At 34.8% G+C, this 17,236-nt stretch overlaps 1 protein-coding gene across 3 annotated transcripts in view; it reads left to right on the top strand.

Annotated features, from left to right (window-relative positions):
* LOC149782379 (uncharacterized) overlaps window positions 1-17,236 on the top strand; it is a 225,994-nt gene that overhangs the window by 182,583 nt on the left and 26,175 nt on the right. For all 3 annotated transcript variants that reach the window (XM_089933774.1, XM_089933773.1, XM_089933772.1), the window contains 2 exons: window positions 8,530-8,622; window positions 14,781-14,867. In XM_089933774.1, coding sequence (XP_089789900.1) covers window positions 8,530-8,622; window positions 14,781-14,867 — 180 coding nt within the window. The remainder of the gene's footprint in view (window positions 1-8,529; window positions 8,623-14,780; window positions 14,868-17,236) is intronic.

Raw genomic sequence — 17,236 nt, 5'->3', positions numbered from 1 at the left:
TTCACTAATTGCGAGTCTGGATGGTTTGCAGTTCTGTCTTAGACCCCGTCCTTTTTTTGTTGAGGTCTTTATGCCATGTCGGAACACTTTATGTCCTGTTGCTTTCCAGTGCCATACCGGCAGCTGTTCCAACGACACCAAGTGCACCTGCTTGGGCAACAGCTGAAACCGCTGCTGCAATTAACACTGGTAACGCCACTAGAAACATATATATACAGCCGGTTTGTGTTGTGTCGCTAATCACATTCACAGAAAGATCAAGTAAAATACCAGTTTGTTATTTCGTGGTGTCATCTTAATGTTTGAGCTGATGTTCATTCAACGATAATCGATTCGGGCAAGGCAGCGCCGCTGGTTTCAGCTGGTTTCAGAGTTTTTTTGCCCCAGATGGTCTTCGATGTAAATTGCAGTTTTCTTAATCTGACCAGGTGTCAGAGTAACATTGACATGATGATATGACATTATAACGTCATGAATGATCTAATTACAGATCAGTTGCGATCCAATTACATGTTTGGAAGGCATTTGCATGTTTTCTACAGGTGAATCAAAGACTCTCATTTGTCCACCAACACCTTCAAGCAACATTGTTTTATCTGACAATATAACTGCGATTGCTCTGTAACCAACAGTTGGATCAGGACCAACAATAGTTCGCACATGTACAGCAACGACTGACTGTCTGAACAAATCAAGATGTTCCTGAGTGTAATAATACATCGGATACATTATCAATAAATCCCACTAAAATATCTGCAGGCCAGAATTGACATTTTGATCATGTCCCATCAATCTCATCAAACTATGATACGCCCGTGCAACGTTTTGGTCAACATTCAATATGATGTCTTCGGATGGTTCTTGATGCCCATTTACTCTTAGAGAAATCTTATACACCGCTAATATGTCAAACAACATGATGTGTTTACTCTCTCATCATTATACCTGGTGGCACGTTGAAATGCCACTAATATGTGTCATGGTACTGATTATTTCCTGCTGTGATGCGATATGCCATTAAAATTTTCTTGTTGTGTCTGGAGCTGTGTCTGTGGTCATTGTAAGCCATGACAGTGATGACTTGTCACTATTATTGATGAATAACAATACTGGTAGTTCTTCTGTCAACGATATTCACTGTTGTTTAAAACTACGCTCCAACATTGATCAATAAGTGTTTGATCCTCGACGATGACGGGCAAGACCACTACCCACTATTAGGTTGCGTTTTTTTAGGATTGTTTTGTCAGAGATTTCACTCAAGCTTATTCTTTCAACCGCTCATTAGCAGCTTGATTTATTATTTTGCTTACAGTTGATGGCATAACTTACTGCTGTGCAGTTTTACGGGCAGTGGTTTTCGTCGTACTAATTGTGCGAGTTTGTCTTTGATTGCCAATAATGCTTTACCAGCAACATCACCTACAATAACAATAACCTTATCACGAACAACTTTGAAGGCCTTCATGCCTAATTGTTTTGTAATCGGAATAGCTTTTCGGAGTATCCTTCTAAACAAAACTTGAATAATATCGCAGAGTGCGTCTCCGCAGATTATTTTATAAACCGGTAATCGTGAATTTATCACCATGCTGCTTTTAGGTCCACGTTCGGCATTGTGAATAATCATATTATTTTGTTATCGCCGATCTAATTGATCACTTACCAAAGTAATCGTCGGTAGTTTTATCAATCAGCACCTGATACACGCTACTTTCCATGAATCCTGCAGTAAATAAACAATGACCTATAGCAGCTTCTTCATTGATGATTTCTTGGGAATTAATTCCGACCCGTCGTCCACCAATCATAATTTATGATGTCTTTCGCGAGTGGCAAGGCTGCTCTTTCAGGTGGTTCATCATGTGGATCCAGTTGTGGTTATAAAGAACTATGCCGGGTAGGTTATTTAACTTAGTTTTCCCTGTCCCTTTTTTCAGATTTAGCTTTCACACCTGGTGTTTCTTCTTCTACTTTCCATGTTGACGTCCCATTTTGTATTGTCCTTGTCTCAATTCTTTATCTAATTTATCAGCATACACATCTACTGCCCGAACAAAGATTTTAAAATTTCAATCATTGTCTTTCACCTGCTAAGCCCCGGTATTAATGCTACATACATATTTGTATTCAAAAGTGCCCCTTAAGAACTGTCACCCCTCTAATGCGACCAGCGATCAGCATATTAGTACGAAAATGTGAAATGTACCCCTCAGGAGACGCCGTTTTTATACAAATGTATCGAGAAACAATAATTAGTTCAGATCGTGACGTAAGGTAAGTAATCAAATTATCTATATCATCGATACCAGTCCCCCAATGTTAAGTTTCCGTTACTAATGAAGTGTTGACTAAAGTACATGTGACACTAAGATTAATAATATATCATTGTCTATAAAAGCCGACATTTACAGGAAATGGGCTTAACTATGTTATGATAGAGTTTTGGGCTTCACACATCTGTCGAGTTCTTCTCTTCGATGATTACAACAGGACGTAATTGCCCGGATCATAACAGGGTCAGCATAGGCTGAAAATAGATTTTGTACATGAACACACACACACACATAAAGAGACATTAACCTTGAACAAAACAGAGTACCAGACAAACACCGAAAAATCACATGACAATACATTTATAGCTTCCATTAATAAGAAGGCATTTCATCCAGTCGACAAAAGTCTCGACCTAATAATTGCATCGCATACAGTTAGCACACCCGAATACATCATTACAAAAATTAGCATGAAATCACGTAAACGGAGACGTATTATTTTAGAAGGACGTCTTTTTTTTCTACTCGACATCGCGTGAGGTGGGGAGAGGGGACTTGCCGAAACATTTTATGTAAAAGAGACTCGAATAAAACAATTTTATGTTGAAAAGACTTGAATAAACAACGTCGTAACTGATAAGGGGGTTATTCAGCAGAAGTGAGAAAATGGAGCAGATGGAAAGCAAATTAGTTATGTACCAAGATTTTGATGATGTTTATGAAAGTTTTACAATGTGGATGACAACAATACCTCTCGGATATCACCCTTTTAACAAGAAGAACCCTTTAATAATAATGTTACATCTAAACGAAGAGATCAAATGCGTTGAAATATGTAGCTTTCTTAATACGAACATTACTACGAACATTACATATACTTCTCACAAAGTATGTATTTCCCCTCTGGAAAGGCCACCCATCTTAAAAGGTCACTTTCCTGGTGCAGAAATGATGGCTGTATAAGACGGGGACCACTGTATTCAGGTTGTATATGTTATTCTTTTTCATGACACCCGAACGCAGCAATGTCAAGTATTTGATCTTTATTCCTAATAGAGGCATTACCTTCCTTAGTAAATGTATCAACCAAGATAATTATGCGTGTTGTTGTTAGTTGAACAACTTCTGGTTAATCTTCTGGATCACCAGTCTCATCAGGAAATAATTTGATATCCTCCCTGGGTAGTTGTAATGGTGGTTGGAGCAGCAGCTATTTCAGCTGGAAGTTTTTTTTTTTGTTGCTATTTTTTGGTTGATTGTTCCAACGACTAAACCTTTAGTGGCTGTTGTGACTGGTTATGCAACTTTTCTGTACCCTCTGTAAATTCCACATCAGCAGCATCCTGGTGTTGTTGCAGCTGTTGTTTGACAGACAGGAAGATACTTATTAAATGCATCTAGTAGGAGATTCCATAGCAAGCGCAGAATCACTTATTATTATTAATTCAATAACAGTTTAATTAAACCTCGCTAAATTAGCAGATGTACGTTTTACTGTACATAGTAAATTAATGCAATGAATTGCCAAAAATGACAGAATCTCAATTCTACTCAAAATGTAAACATCCCTCTATCATGTGTAAAACCACTAAAATACCTATGTGATATTAATACCACGCAGGGTTTCCACACAAGGTCTCATGTCTGTTGCGCTAAATACGTATTCGCTATTAATAACTCACTAAGAATTACAGGCATTCCAAAAATCAATGATTGTGCACTCATTAGAGAAAGATGTAATGGTTACATTAAACGTAAATTTTAAAATACTAAATTACTTAATCTAAATGTGTGTGCACGTTTAATTTTGATATGTTTGCACAACTATAATATACACTGTATTGATATATTCTCTGAAAACCACCTATTTTGCCGCAGGCTGTATAGGAACATTCTTGAATATGGTGTTATTTATAGAAAGCCACACCTGTTTCGCTTGACCTGCAATGTATAGAAAATGTATAGAAAAATCAATAAATCTACTTGTATGCTACAGCTCCAGATTATTCTCCCACTTGGCAATATACGTAGCACGAATATAGATATATAATTTATGTTTTGTATATAATAATATATATTTTGTTTCAGCTGATTATTCTAGAGCACAGGATAGTTATAAATTGTCTAAAACTTTATTAATTTATCATCAACGGGTATTTATATTAGGTGTTAACAAATATCTCTTGAAGCTACGCAGTATTGTCGTAATATCATTGCATTCCCAAACCATTACTGCTATACTTCAAGGGTTCAAACCCTGGACTCGGCATATTGCTGGCAGCTTAAACCTGAGGTTATTTAATCATTTGAAAGTTAACCGGAAAACGTACTGATAGCTAACAATTTGCTCACATCCATCACCAGTCGAAACTGGTGATGGTGCAATTTTGCATCACCTTGCGTTTGCACGGGTGTGGGGGTGCAAAAAATTGTCAGAAATTAGTGCCTATCATGTTGATCGTAGAATCAAGGAGCACGCAAATATTTGGACACCCGTCTGAATTTATAGTATTTAATTTTGTATATAGAAATGTACTGAGGGGTGAGCGTAAAGGGGAAACACCTTCCTCCCCTTGGTAAAAATTGAAATCAGAGGTGAAGAGCGCCAAAATAGCTACAAATAAATATAGCCAGAAGTACGTGAAAACTATAGCCAGAAATATATTGAAAATCCAAAGGGAAAAAAAAGATCTCATTGAAGGGTACCCCATGAAGGCAGAAATTGGAAAAAAAGAGTAAACCTCGTTGAAGGGTACGCCATGAATGGATAAAAACTGGCACAAACAAGGCAATAAAGTGGGAACTAAACTAGCACAAAGAAAAAGCTCAGCTTCTACTGTATATTTGTGCTGCTTTTTAAATGATATATTATTTATTTTAAAAATCTTGGCCAACAGGGACAAAATGTTTTTCTTAAAATTATTGGATACTGAGACAGGACATTGTATTCATTGTGCCATTTTCAATTGGTCTTCGCGCCATTTGGTCAATTACACACACACCCCACTAGGTCATGATTTGTTAATAAAAATTCAATAAAAATATTGACATTTTATAGTACATTAAAAACATCATGTATTTTTGGCGTCATACTTTTTTTCTCACCTGGTCTGGCTAACATTTTGGTCTATTTACACCGTCTTTCTGCTTGCACTGCGCTGACATTATGTTGTGTATGTTTAATAGGTACTTTTACACATACATCTGGTGATAGATTAATTGTTACACATGATTTGCTCTGGCCATTTAATGTGGTATATAATCAGTTTCAAACTTCATCAATCCAGTAAAAATCAAAGTTGAAATTGAATTGAATATTTTTCTGTAGGTTAGATTTAAAATTAAAATCGCAGTATTTGGCATCCTCTGATGTTCATGATCGGTAAACATATTTAAAGGTCCTTGGCCATACTCCAACATTTTTCTTTCAACATCAGATTTTCTTTACGTGATTAAAAGTATTTATACTCGCACAAAAAGAGCAACAGATATCATCAAGTGTAATGAAGAACTAATAATTAAATTACTCGAAATAAGCATATGCAACGCTGTTACTTCCCCTTATCTACTGTTTCCCACCTATAGAGGACGTCAACAGGAATTCATGTACATTTATCCCCACAAAATAAAGTACGTTTCTTGTTCTCGAAAAAAAGCACTATAAACTATGGATAGGGGGAACATTTGGATGAAAATACTGAAAACTAATTTACTGTTCAGCCATTTATTAATATGCGTGCACGACACACTAGACTATGTTGCTTTCAAAAATGTTCCATTGTTTAAATTTATTTTGAAAATTCCCGTTAATGCAGATAAAAAGGAATCAATGTTGTCTCCCCTATATCGGCCGACTTAATATCAAAAAGAAAGAAATGTGCACACTACTTAAAAGAATCCAAAACTAAACTTGGCTTCCTTGTGTCAGCTGACTTCATAAGAACACTTAAAATGGGTTGGTTTGCTTTGTAATACAATAACCTTTATATTTGATTTCCTGTCGGTAATTTTAAGCAAGGAGTTTGCCATATGTAATCATAATCAATGTTTCCAGGGCAAATAGTATGCACAACAATAACTTTATTTAATGATACTTTTATAACCCATGCTAGCGAAAATATTATCATTTGCACTCAAAGTGAATTATTTTAAAATAACAAATTTTATTTGCGAGACACCGTCGTATAATTAACCTGGATAAAATACAATCTGGTCAGTTTGCCCCTTGTAACTTATCTGCGTGAATGGCAGGTGCCTTCAAACAATTGGGTGATATTTTCTTCTCTTTTGCGATTTTATTATTTGACATAAGCGATACACAGTACAGTAAGGATGCATATACTAGCCGGCATCTTCTACAAACATGGAGTTCATGGAAATATTTTTATCTTTAATACATTTTGCATGAAAAAGAATGAAGGAATAAATAGTACCAATTCAAGGTTAGTTTCTTTCATTTGTTTTTGAAAACAAAGTGTACGATTATCAATTTGTTATACCGTGCAAGTGGGGGTGCACCAATTCAACACAAAATAATTTCTATTCTTATGTGTATGGAAAAGTGGAGCAAATATGGCTGAGGATATTGAATAGTAATGACAAGTTTGTAATTTACACTCGCACACACTAAGACAACTTGAAAAATAAAAACAAACAATAAAATTAACTGGTAAGAACTTCATATTGTAGAACAAAACACTGCCAAAATGCTCATCATTATTCACTCTCTCTCTCTCAGACATTTACATGGTGAAATTAAAAACTTGAAAGGCTAGGTTGTATAGAAGGGATAAATGTACGTCATATCCGTTTTTGGCACGTGTAAACTACCGACTGTTTACAGAGATTGCCTAATAATATTTTTCATTTCGAAAGGCGGATTTTTTAGTCCAATGAAACATTTTTATGGTGTGCATACCTAAAAATGTGTTTTCTTTGTGATTATAATAATATTACACGTTTGTACAATATAGGTAGTCAGTGGCCTGTAATATTTGCACGTTGATTAGCCATGTGAGTACTGGTAAGCAATTCCTAATTTCCATAAATATTCACGATATACTTTTTCTGCTACTAACACCATTGCAATACAAAATACACCCACCATTGGTTATAGGTGTATTTGATGCAAATAAAAGCAGGCAGTGAAAACTATAATTACACTGAGAAAAAATGGTTCAATGAATTTGAACTGACCATCCAGATAAACATTACATTTGTCTGTAGCATGAAAAGCTAAACCATCCCTTTGCTTGGCATGTATTCATATGCCAGGAAAATTTGCTACCATGTACATCTTTTCAGTAATATATACGAGTCTTTGCAAATTAAAAGGTGAATACTACAGAGGTTTACACATAAATTATGGTATCATTTGATAATAAATATATCTTGGCATTAGTGTTTGTATTAAACCATGAAGGCACATCCTTAAAGATATTTGAGACCTTGCATACAAATAAACTTTTTATTTTCATAGATGCTTTTGCATGACTATTCTAAGTGAATGATAAGTGTTAAAGATATGGCTGATTAATTTCATTCACATTAAAAGGCTTGGAAAGTAACCATGACTTAATTGTCACGTCGAATCTATCACGGGTGCAGTGGTATGCCAATCAGATATTGCCATACATGGGATTTCGGAACTGATCAAAATCAGCAAGAGTGTTACTATTCCTCCAACCTAGGGATGCAGATGCCAATGGCAATCACGCTTGTTTCATTATCAGAACTGTACTGGAAGACGTGCCAGAGTCATCTGTGACATTTTATTTTGTGAATATCACCAAATATGGGAAATGGCCAGCAATTAGCATCAGCAATGTTGCATCCCAGTCTGCAACAAATATTGTTCATGAATGGCAAAAGAATGATACGTGGAACAGTGTTGTGCAGAAAATCGTAAAACTAAGCTGTTTATGTGGTGTTTTTCTCTTTAAAATTCTGCTTCCAAACTGATTACATAAATGTAACCACGATTTTGATCAGTCACGTGACCAGTGTCATCTCATGGGAACACGAATCACTTATGCGGGAAGTGAAATGATAAGAGAGTTTGGGTAAACTGAGCTTCAGTTTGTGACTTAACCTGAAATAATAGGATTATGGTCACATCAGTTTTACTGTTTTATATATTTGTTATGGTCACATCATTTTTCCTGTTGTATGCAGTTGTTATTGTCACATTTTTGTTGATTTATAACCTGAAATATTGTTTCATATTCTGAATGTAAACACATTTATATTACAGGTTATCAACTTAGCCTAGGACTTGGCATATGCTTTGGCATTATAATTCTTGCCTGCATTATCTGTATTATAACCTTGGTCTTTGTCAAGAATGGTGAGTTATTAGTTTTAATGAATTAGTATGTTTTATCATATTTAATAATTTCTCTTAATGAAAAGTATAATTATATGTCATGCTAGAATGCCAGGTTTTTAAACACTTCGGAAATAATGATGAGATAGTTTGGGTTCTTTGAGTTTCATTAGCTTTTAAGTTTACTTATGTTGGAGATGAAAGCAAATTAAACGTAGCTATTGATAATTAGTTGCATGCTCGATATTTCCTTCATTTGGAAGTTTCTTGGCAAGTCTTTTTTTAAGGGGGTGGCGCCAGAGAGATGCCCCCAATTTAAGAAAGAAAAAATAGTGTTTTATGTGTATGTGTATCCCTTGAAGGTGTGTCGTTTGTTATATTTAAAAAACGAATTTCGATCAAACATTTATCTGATTAAATGTGGAATGGGGTATTTAAAGTTTCCTAATGTTTTCTTTTGGGTTGTTCATCTGAGCCAGTTTTCCTTCACCTTATTCGAAATCCCTTCCCTAGAATTGATTTGTGACCCTTGCAAGATGTCTTCTAAGTCCATGTTTGCAGTGTGTATTTTGCTATATTGTTTGATTGCTATATATAGTTTTCGTGTTGGGACAGCATTATTATTTATTCACCCCAGTTGTCATACTGACCTATATTATTATTACATATTATATAAGTATAATTTTGAATTTCGACGAGTGAGTGGTGCGTTGATTTTGATTAGACAAAGAAAATATATTGTTTTATCTGTACGATCATGTGTGTCACTCCTCGTAGAATTTGTTCTTAAAATGAGGTGGCTGTACTCGAGTTAGGGTCCATATTTTTTTATTTAGTTTTTTATCTCCAGACTCGAGTTTGGCCCGCTCTTAATTTAGATTATTAGCCAAAGTGTTCCATTTTTTTTTTTTTATATAACTATACAGTACGAGAGCTGTATATTTCTTCAGAGGAAATATAGAAAGTTGGAAGGGTTTGAAAGGGTTCCTAATCCCTCGAGTTATGTTATGTTTGCGTGTGCATGTTTGTGTTCTATGTGGGATGTTTTTCTTAGGCTCTTTCGAGGGCCTGTCCACTTCGCGTGGCGCCATGTGATATAGCTCCATGGCGTCATTACCTCGTACTTACCCCACATAGTTGCCTGCCCCATCCCTATTAAGGGGAAATGATGAATTATATATTATATTATAGTATAGTTTAACTTGAAGATATAATTTCGTTTCTATGCTAATATTTAATTTGTGTTTATGTCACATATCTTCTTTGTTCCCTCCAGGGAAGATTGGTGGGATTGGGGCCCGTGTCCGCATTTGCATAACGCCCCTACTTGGGCGTTCTACCATTGTCTCTTTTACCCCCACCCCTGTTAGGTAGCCCTGGCAGGCTGTCGACCTATTGTGACAACCTGCCCACAAGCCATCATAGTAGCCGTTATGTAATTTGTTTTTTATAGAAGTATTTTTTTTTCTTCAAAATTTCCATTTAGATAGAGTATATGGTTCCTCCGGTACCTTTCTCTTTTTTTTTAATTTCCAAAATGACTTCTATCCTATGCTATTGCGTCTTTTCACATAGCACCATTGTATGTATTTTACTAAAGGGTTCTTTTTTACACAGTAGACATCTTGGCGATACTCTGATCATATGCCATCTCACTGCCACCTCTCCTGTCAACCGCGCATTGTGCATGTATTTGAAGCAGAGGCTTTGCATTTTTAAGGAGCCTATTTTCGCCCAACGGCCCAATGCTCTATCCCAATGTATATGTATATTTTTTGCTCCACCTTAGATCTTACAATTTTTGTATTTTGATCCCTTAACCATTTATACGTCAGTTTCTCATAGTATGCCCATAGATCCAACTCATCCCTGTATTTAACTGACAAGTCTTTACTATATTTAAATTCGTTTGGTATTTCCAGCTTTTTCATTAGTGTATTATTCTTATAGATATCTCCCCTATTTCGTATTGCAAACTCAAACCAGTATATGTATAACCCTTCCTAGGCCGATTTTAGTTATCAGATTAGTCGTTTGAATCTATTTATACAATTTACACATTTAATTAATATCGGGTTCTGTAACCCTAGCTTCCCCCTACCCCCTTTCCTTTGCTCTATAAGGAGTGTTTTTATTGACATAGTGTGTCTTAAAATTCCATATATATTTTATAATAGTGTTATCTATTTTATATAATTTCTTGCTGTTTATATCTGTGGATTGTAAAATAAAATTAATTTCGCATATATATATACATTTTAGCCACTTGGGCTCCCTCCATTAGAAAAAGTGGCGTAAGCGCCCAGATATCTACATTCCGTTCTACCTTGTTACTTATATTTGTGCAGTTTGCTTCTTCCTCTCCTTTTTCGAAAAAAATTCCTAATGCTTTCATTCGATTTTTGTTATTAAATGCAGTGTCTGTTAGGGGTGATTCCCCCGCCAGTTGCCTGTTTTTAATATTTCAGTTTTATCATGTTTGATTTTTTACCCTGATGCTCTACCGAATTTCTCATAATCCTTTACAAGGTGCTTCAGTGAGTTTGGGTCTCTTATAACGTTTGTACAATCGTCAGCTTGTTGGAGCGTATTTACATTTTACATTATATTTGGGATTTGGATGCCATATATACCTTTGCTTATCCTTATTGTTATGCTCAGAATTGGAATTGCTATTACGTATCATTTGCAGTGATTTCTTTGTACAGGATTTTAGTCCGCGTTTGGAAATTGTTTCCAAAACCAAATTTATCTAATCCTTTTTGTTCATAGTTTTGTTCCAATCTGTCAAAAGCCTTTTTTTTTGTCAAAATGTACCATAGCACCTTTTTTGGTCCTTTTCTTGTAAGTAATCAATAATGGTTATTATGCTTAGAATATTATTTTGTATGTCTCTGCCATGCGCCCCGCATGTCTGATTATTATTAATTATTTTACCCATTTCCTTCTTAACTCTATTAGATAGAACTTTACTTAAAGTTTTATAATCTATATTTATGAAGGAGATGGGCCTTCAATTTTTTATATTCTGCCTCTCCCCCTTCCCTTTGTACATTAATGTAATGATTCCTTCACTCATTGATTTGGTCTCTGTTTCATTTCGCAAGAGTATATTATTATATAACCATTCTAGAATGGACGACAACTCAATTTGGAATTTTTGATAGAATTCCGCAGTGAGTACATCTCCAACTGGGGATTTCTTCTATGATAGTTGGTTTATAATCTGCTTAATTTCTTGTGTGGAGATGAAATCATCATATAGGAGTTTATGTTCTGGCAATATAATTTCACGTGGTATTCCGTCTAAATAATTGTCTATAATATCTTCTTCGATTTATTGTGATTTGTACAGGTTACTATAAAATTCCCTGATGTAATCTAAAGTTTCGGTTTTCCCCGATATTGCTCTCTCCCCATCATTAAAATGTTATACATGTTTTTCCCCTCCTCTCCTTAATTCTTCTCTTTTATATAGCCTTTCTGTCTTTTTATATATTTTTGTAAATGTTCCCGCTATAATTTCTCTGCCATTCTTTTCCTCATTTAGGATTATGTTTAGTCTATCATTTAGTTTTTGTTCTTCATCTTCAGTTAGATTTTCCTCTAGTCTTCTTTTTATAGATTCTTTCTCCATTTTTTGCTTTTCTCTCCTTATAAACGAGTAGCTGATGGAGTTCTTTTAAACAAAATTTGTTTAAAGTGTCCCACTCATTAATAATATCCTTATTTCCTTTACTGATAAAGTCTTTTTAATTGCTTTTATTTTCTCTACAAATTCTTTTTCTTCTAAAATTTTGTTGTTCATTTTCCACAACCCTTTTCCCCATTTAGGTTTCTCTTATATACATTTTTCTAGATAAATTAATTGATGATTAGACACTTTTATGTTGTTGATTCCTGCCTTTACATTTACTTTATTATCAAAATTGGTGCAATTAAACTTGTCCAGTCTACTACGTTTATCTTCTTTATACTCAAAGGTATATTCCCTTTTTAGTATATTCAGTATTCTGTACACATCTAATAATTTGTGTTTGCTCAAAACGTGTTTCATTAGTGGTTTAAACATAGTGTCCGTAGTTGTTAGTTTCCCTACCCGATCAATTTCACACCCCACCTTGATGAAGTCCCCCCCAAAAAAAAAACAAAAACAAAAAACAATGTTTTCGACTGACAATTTCTCCAGGTTCTTTAAAAGGTTATCTATACAACTTTGTTTCTTGTATTTGTTTGCAGGCATATGTATATATATATATATATATATATATATATATATATATATATATATATATATATATATATATATATATATATATATATATATATATATATATATATATATATATATATATATATATATATATATATATATATATATATATATATATATATATATATATATATATATATATATATATATATATATATATATATATATACATTTCTGTAGTGAATATTTTATATTAGGATGTGTAGCATCCTTCCAGCAAGATTTGTTCCTTCTTCTATCCTCTCCCAATGTATTCCTCTTTTATTTTCAATTAAGGTAGCTACTCCTCCTCTTTTGTCTTCCCTTTATAATGATTAAGGATTAACACTCCATCAATTTCTTCTTCACAGAAAGTTGCCAATTCTTTTGTAAATTGGTTGTGTGTTTCTTGTAGAAATAGTATATCTTAATTCCCTACATTTTTTAGTTTGCTAATTTTTATCACTGCTTGCTCCATTTAAGTTTGTTGAGATTATACGGAACTTTTTCCCTCCATTTTTTGTTCTCTCCACCAGGTCGCAACATTTTTACTTTATTAGTAGGTTCTATTTTATTCTTTATTTATCTTTTAAAGGGTATTTATTCAGTGATTTTTGTGGGCACTGTCACCTCTTCCATTTCTTCAACTGTATTATTTGCATTTGTTTCATTTGTGTCCGTCTTTTCGGAGTCTATTTTATCCATATCATCGTCCTTTCCACTGTCTGTCTCCGGTCCTGTTTCCTTTTCCATTCCGTCATCTTCGTCGCTCTCTTCCGTTTCGTCTTCCTCGTTTGTACGTTTGTCTTCGTTCTATTCGTCTTTTTCTTGTCTCTTCATTTGTGTTGCAGCATATTTGCCCCATTTTTGTCATGCGCTATTTGTGGAGTATCAAACTCCACTTTCATGTCCTCACTTCCCTGTGATGAACTTGATTTGGATCTATTTTCCTTCCTTTTTTAAACTTACGGGTTGAGGTTAATGGGATATCTGACAGTGGCATAGTTTATGATTCTTGCACCTTATCAACTTGATCTATTGAGCTTTCTTTCCCCAGGATTTTAAACCTATTCCTTAGGGCATTTTGCCCTCTTCTTATTGGTGTAGTGGCACTCCCAGTCTTATTCGGACTAAGGTAGTCCCTCCACCCTTGCTCATTTTAAGAATTCCCATCCCCTTTGATCTCCGTTAGGTTTATATTTGGCCTTTTAGTTTCAACCACTGAAGCACTTAACTCGTTCTTTTCTTCTAGGCAAGGTTCCTTTTCCTTTCCATTTTGAACTTGTGTTTCATTTTCTACTAATCAATTGACCTACTTGAGTTTGTAGGTTTCAATGTGCTCTAAGGATTTCTTAATCTGCGGTATGTACTATGTTGGCTACTTTACTGGCATAATTAGCAACCACTACTGGATTTTTACAATTTCTTGGCTCATGCCGCACCTGTTTACACCTTGAGCAAATTATATCATTTTCACATCATCTATAACATGTGCGTAAGAGTAAACCAATCACATAGACAATAGTGGGGATCTTCTTTGCGTCCTCTTTCAAAACAGTTATAACTCTGACCCCGGATTTTATTTCTCTAAACCCCCAAAATGTAGCCATTCTATGCGCTCTGACTTTGGTGTTTAGTTTGTGTTCTATGTTTGTAACAAGGCAAGTTCAGTATAATATATCACACGACACCATTAAGATAGATGACATGCCTTAACATGAAATAATATAGTTATGGTCATGTGACTTTAACTGTTTTATAACCTGAAAAACTAGATTTATGATCATGTGACGTTTACTGTTTTATAACCTGAAATAATAGAGTTATGGTCACATGTCTTTTACTATTTTATAATCTGAAATATTAGAGTCATGGTCACATAGGCTTACTGTTTTATATTCTGAATGTAAACAACTTTATATTACAGGTGATTACCTTCGCCGAGGTCATTGCATATGCTTTGCAATTATAACTATCGTCTGCATTAGCTGTATTGTAATTCTGACAAAGATCGGTGAGTTATATATTTTATTGGCTTCATCTTTATATAATATTTTATGTGAATTCTTTATAATTAATAATGCTTTATTTAGCACAGATGTATAACAAGGCTACATAACAGCAATGTTCCCAATTTGGTTGGGGTTATTTTTGAGATTCATGTATTGTTGTACTCGACATAGACTGGATGGTAATGTTGTTCAAACTTCTTTAGTGAATCTTGGTCAGACCCTGAGTTGTTGAGGATTATAATGTTAAGATTGTCAGAAATTTGACTAATATAGTTTGATCATGATATATGCTTATCATAACAAAAATGAAGGTACTCCACATTTAGTCCTGACCATGTCATTGAGGTAAATGGTGATGGGGACATCATATTTGCCAATTTGATGAGGCTTTACAGGTAATGCAGTAGTAAATGCTCCTGCCGGATGCAGTTCAAATGTTAAAGCTTTCTGAACACAAGTTATATGTGCAATACAAGTTCTTTCAATTAATATTTTTAATGGCAAAAGTCATCCTGAAATGCTTGTGTCAATTCATAGTTTTTATTTTAACAAGTTAAATATAATTAATAATAAATAGACATGTTACATACAGTCTTACATGTTGAATTTGTTACATATAGGTCGTGCTCCAATGTTCACAGACATTAAATACTTCAGAATGACTTACATCAATATGTTGTTTTGTAGTGTGTGCAAATAATTAAAACCCTTGCCCTTGCTACTGTGTTTCACAAAGTAAAACTTTGTCAGGCTGGAATTGTGAAATTCAATTTTGCTGAGCTTTGCTTGCTTTGATGACAGCTTATTGCTTCCTGAATCACATTAAAAAAACGATTCTCACATGAGCACTGTTCCTACAACTGAAGTATTTATACTTGGCATTTTAAATATATGGAGTAAAATCCAACTTCAAAGAATTGTTGCCACTATTCACAACTTGCCAGTAATCTTATGAACAAATGGCTTCAATAGTCTCATTCAAAGCAATGTTGTATAATAGCTTTTGTTCTTCTACATGGATCTTGCATTTCTTTGATTCATCATCATCATCATCATCAATCCCTTAACCTAAGAAGTCGTTGTGGTACTACAGTTGACTTTACAAACAATTCGTTCTATCGTTCCCTGTTCTCTACTGCCCTTTGGGAATCTCCAAATCTCATGCCTGTCTTCCCACCTCTTTGTCTGTCTGCCTCTTCTTCTTCACCCTAGCATTGTGCTTGGATTGCTTTTGCCAGTCCAGATGATCTTGTGACATCACCGTACCACTTCAGTTTGGGCTTTTTTTACAGTGGTCAAAAGGTCTTCATAGGAGGATCAAATGGCTCATTGGATCCTGTTGTGGACTTCTTCGCTGGTTACATGGTCAATGCATGAGATACCTAAGATCTTGCTGTATCATCTCATTTTAAAGGTTTGATTCCTTCTTTATAGATCTGATGTGAGTGTCCATGTTTCACAAGGATGCAGAAAAGATGGATATGATAATTGAGCCCATCCGACTTATTTTGGAACCAAAATCAATGTTGGTATATTTCCATATTAGTCTGAACCTTGTTATGTCTCTTGATGTCTGAGCAGTCCTGCAAAGTAGTTCTGGTTTGGAGCCCGCATCTGTGATAATTGATCCCTGGTACTTGAAGCTTGTGACTCTTTCCAGCTTTTCTCCACTGACTTTTATTTCTGCACTGATGCATTGGTGTTGCTTTCATCAGTTTGTTTTTTTGGCACTAATATCCACACTGAATGTTGTGGTGATAGTGTTGAGGCGCTCAACCAAGTCAGCCAGTTCTTTTTCATCTCCTGCTAAACCATCAATATCATCTGCAAAGCAAAGGTTGGTGATTGTTCTTCCTCTGATGCTGAGAGTGTCATTGTCGTCATGCAAGGCATTCTCCATGAGAGTGTGAGTGACAATGTACATCCCTGTCTGATTCCAACTGTTGTTCGAAACCAATCACCTCTGCTGCCATTGATGAGAACAGCACCAGTGGCGTTGTCGTAGAGGTGCTGAACAACCTGTACCAGGCTTGAGCTGATGTTTTACTTCCTCATAGTTGCCCAAAAGGCTTTATGCCATACCTTATCAAAAGCTATTTTAAAATATATAAAGATGTGGCACAGAGTCTGCTAATGCTGAAGGTATTTCTCACAAAGGAGTCTAGGATTGAAGATTTGTTCTGTGTATGCATTCTCCTGAATTACTTGAAAGTAATGTAGATATTTATCCATCTATTTACAATGAGAAGATAATACATGTGCTGATTTCTACAAACTTTATGTTTAAATATAGAACATTTGCTTCTACATTTTTTAATTGCTTAATTTGGTTTATATAATCTGGGAACTGAGAAAATTACTTTTGGGATTC

This window comes from Sinohyriopsis cumingii, chromosome 15 (assembly GCF_028554795.1).
Source record: "Sinohyriopsis cumingii isolate HCF-2022 chromosome 15, ASM2855479v2, whole genome shotgun sequence".
Lineage (NCBI taxonomy): Eukaryota > Metazoa > Mollusca > Bivalvia > Unionida > Unionidae > Sinohyriopsis > Sinohyriopsis cumingii.
This window is presented reverse-complemented; position numbering and strand designations above follow the sequence as displayed.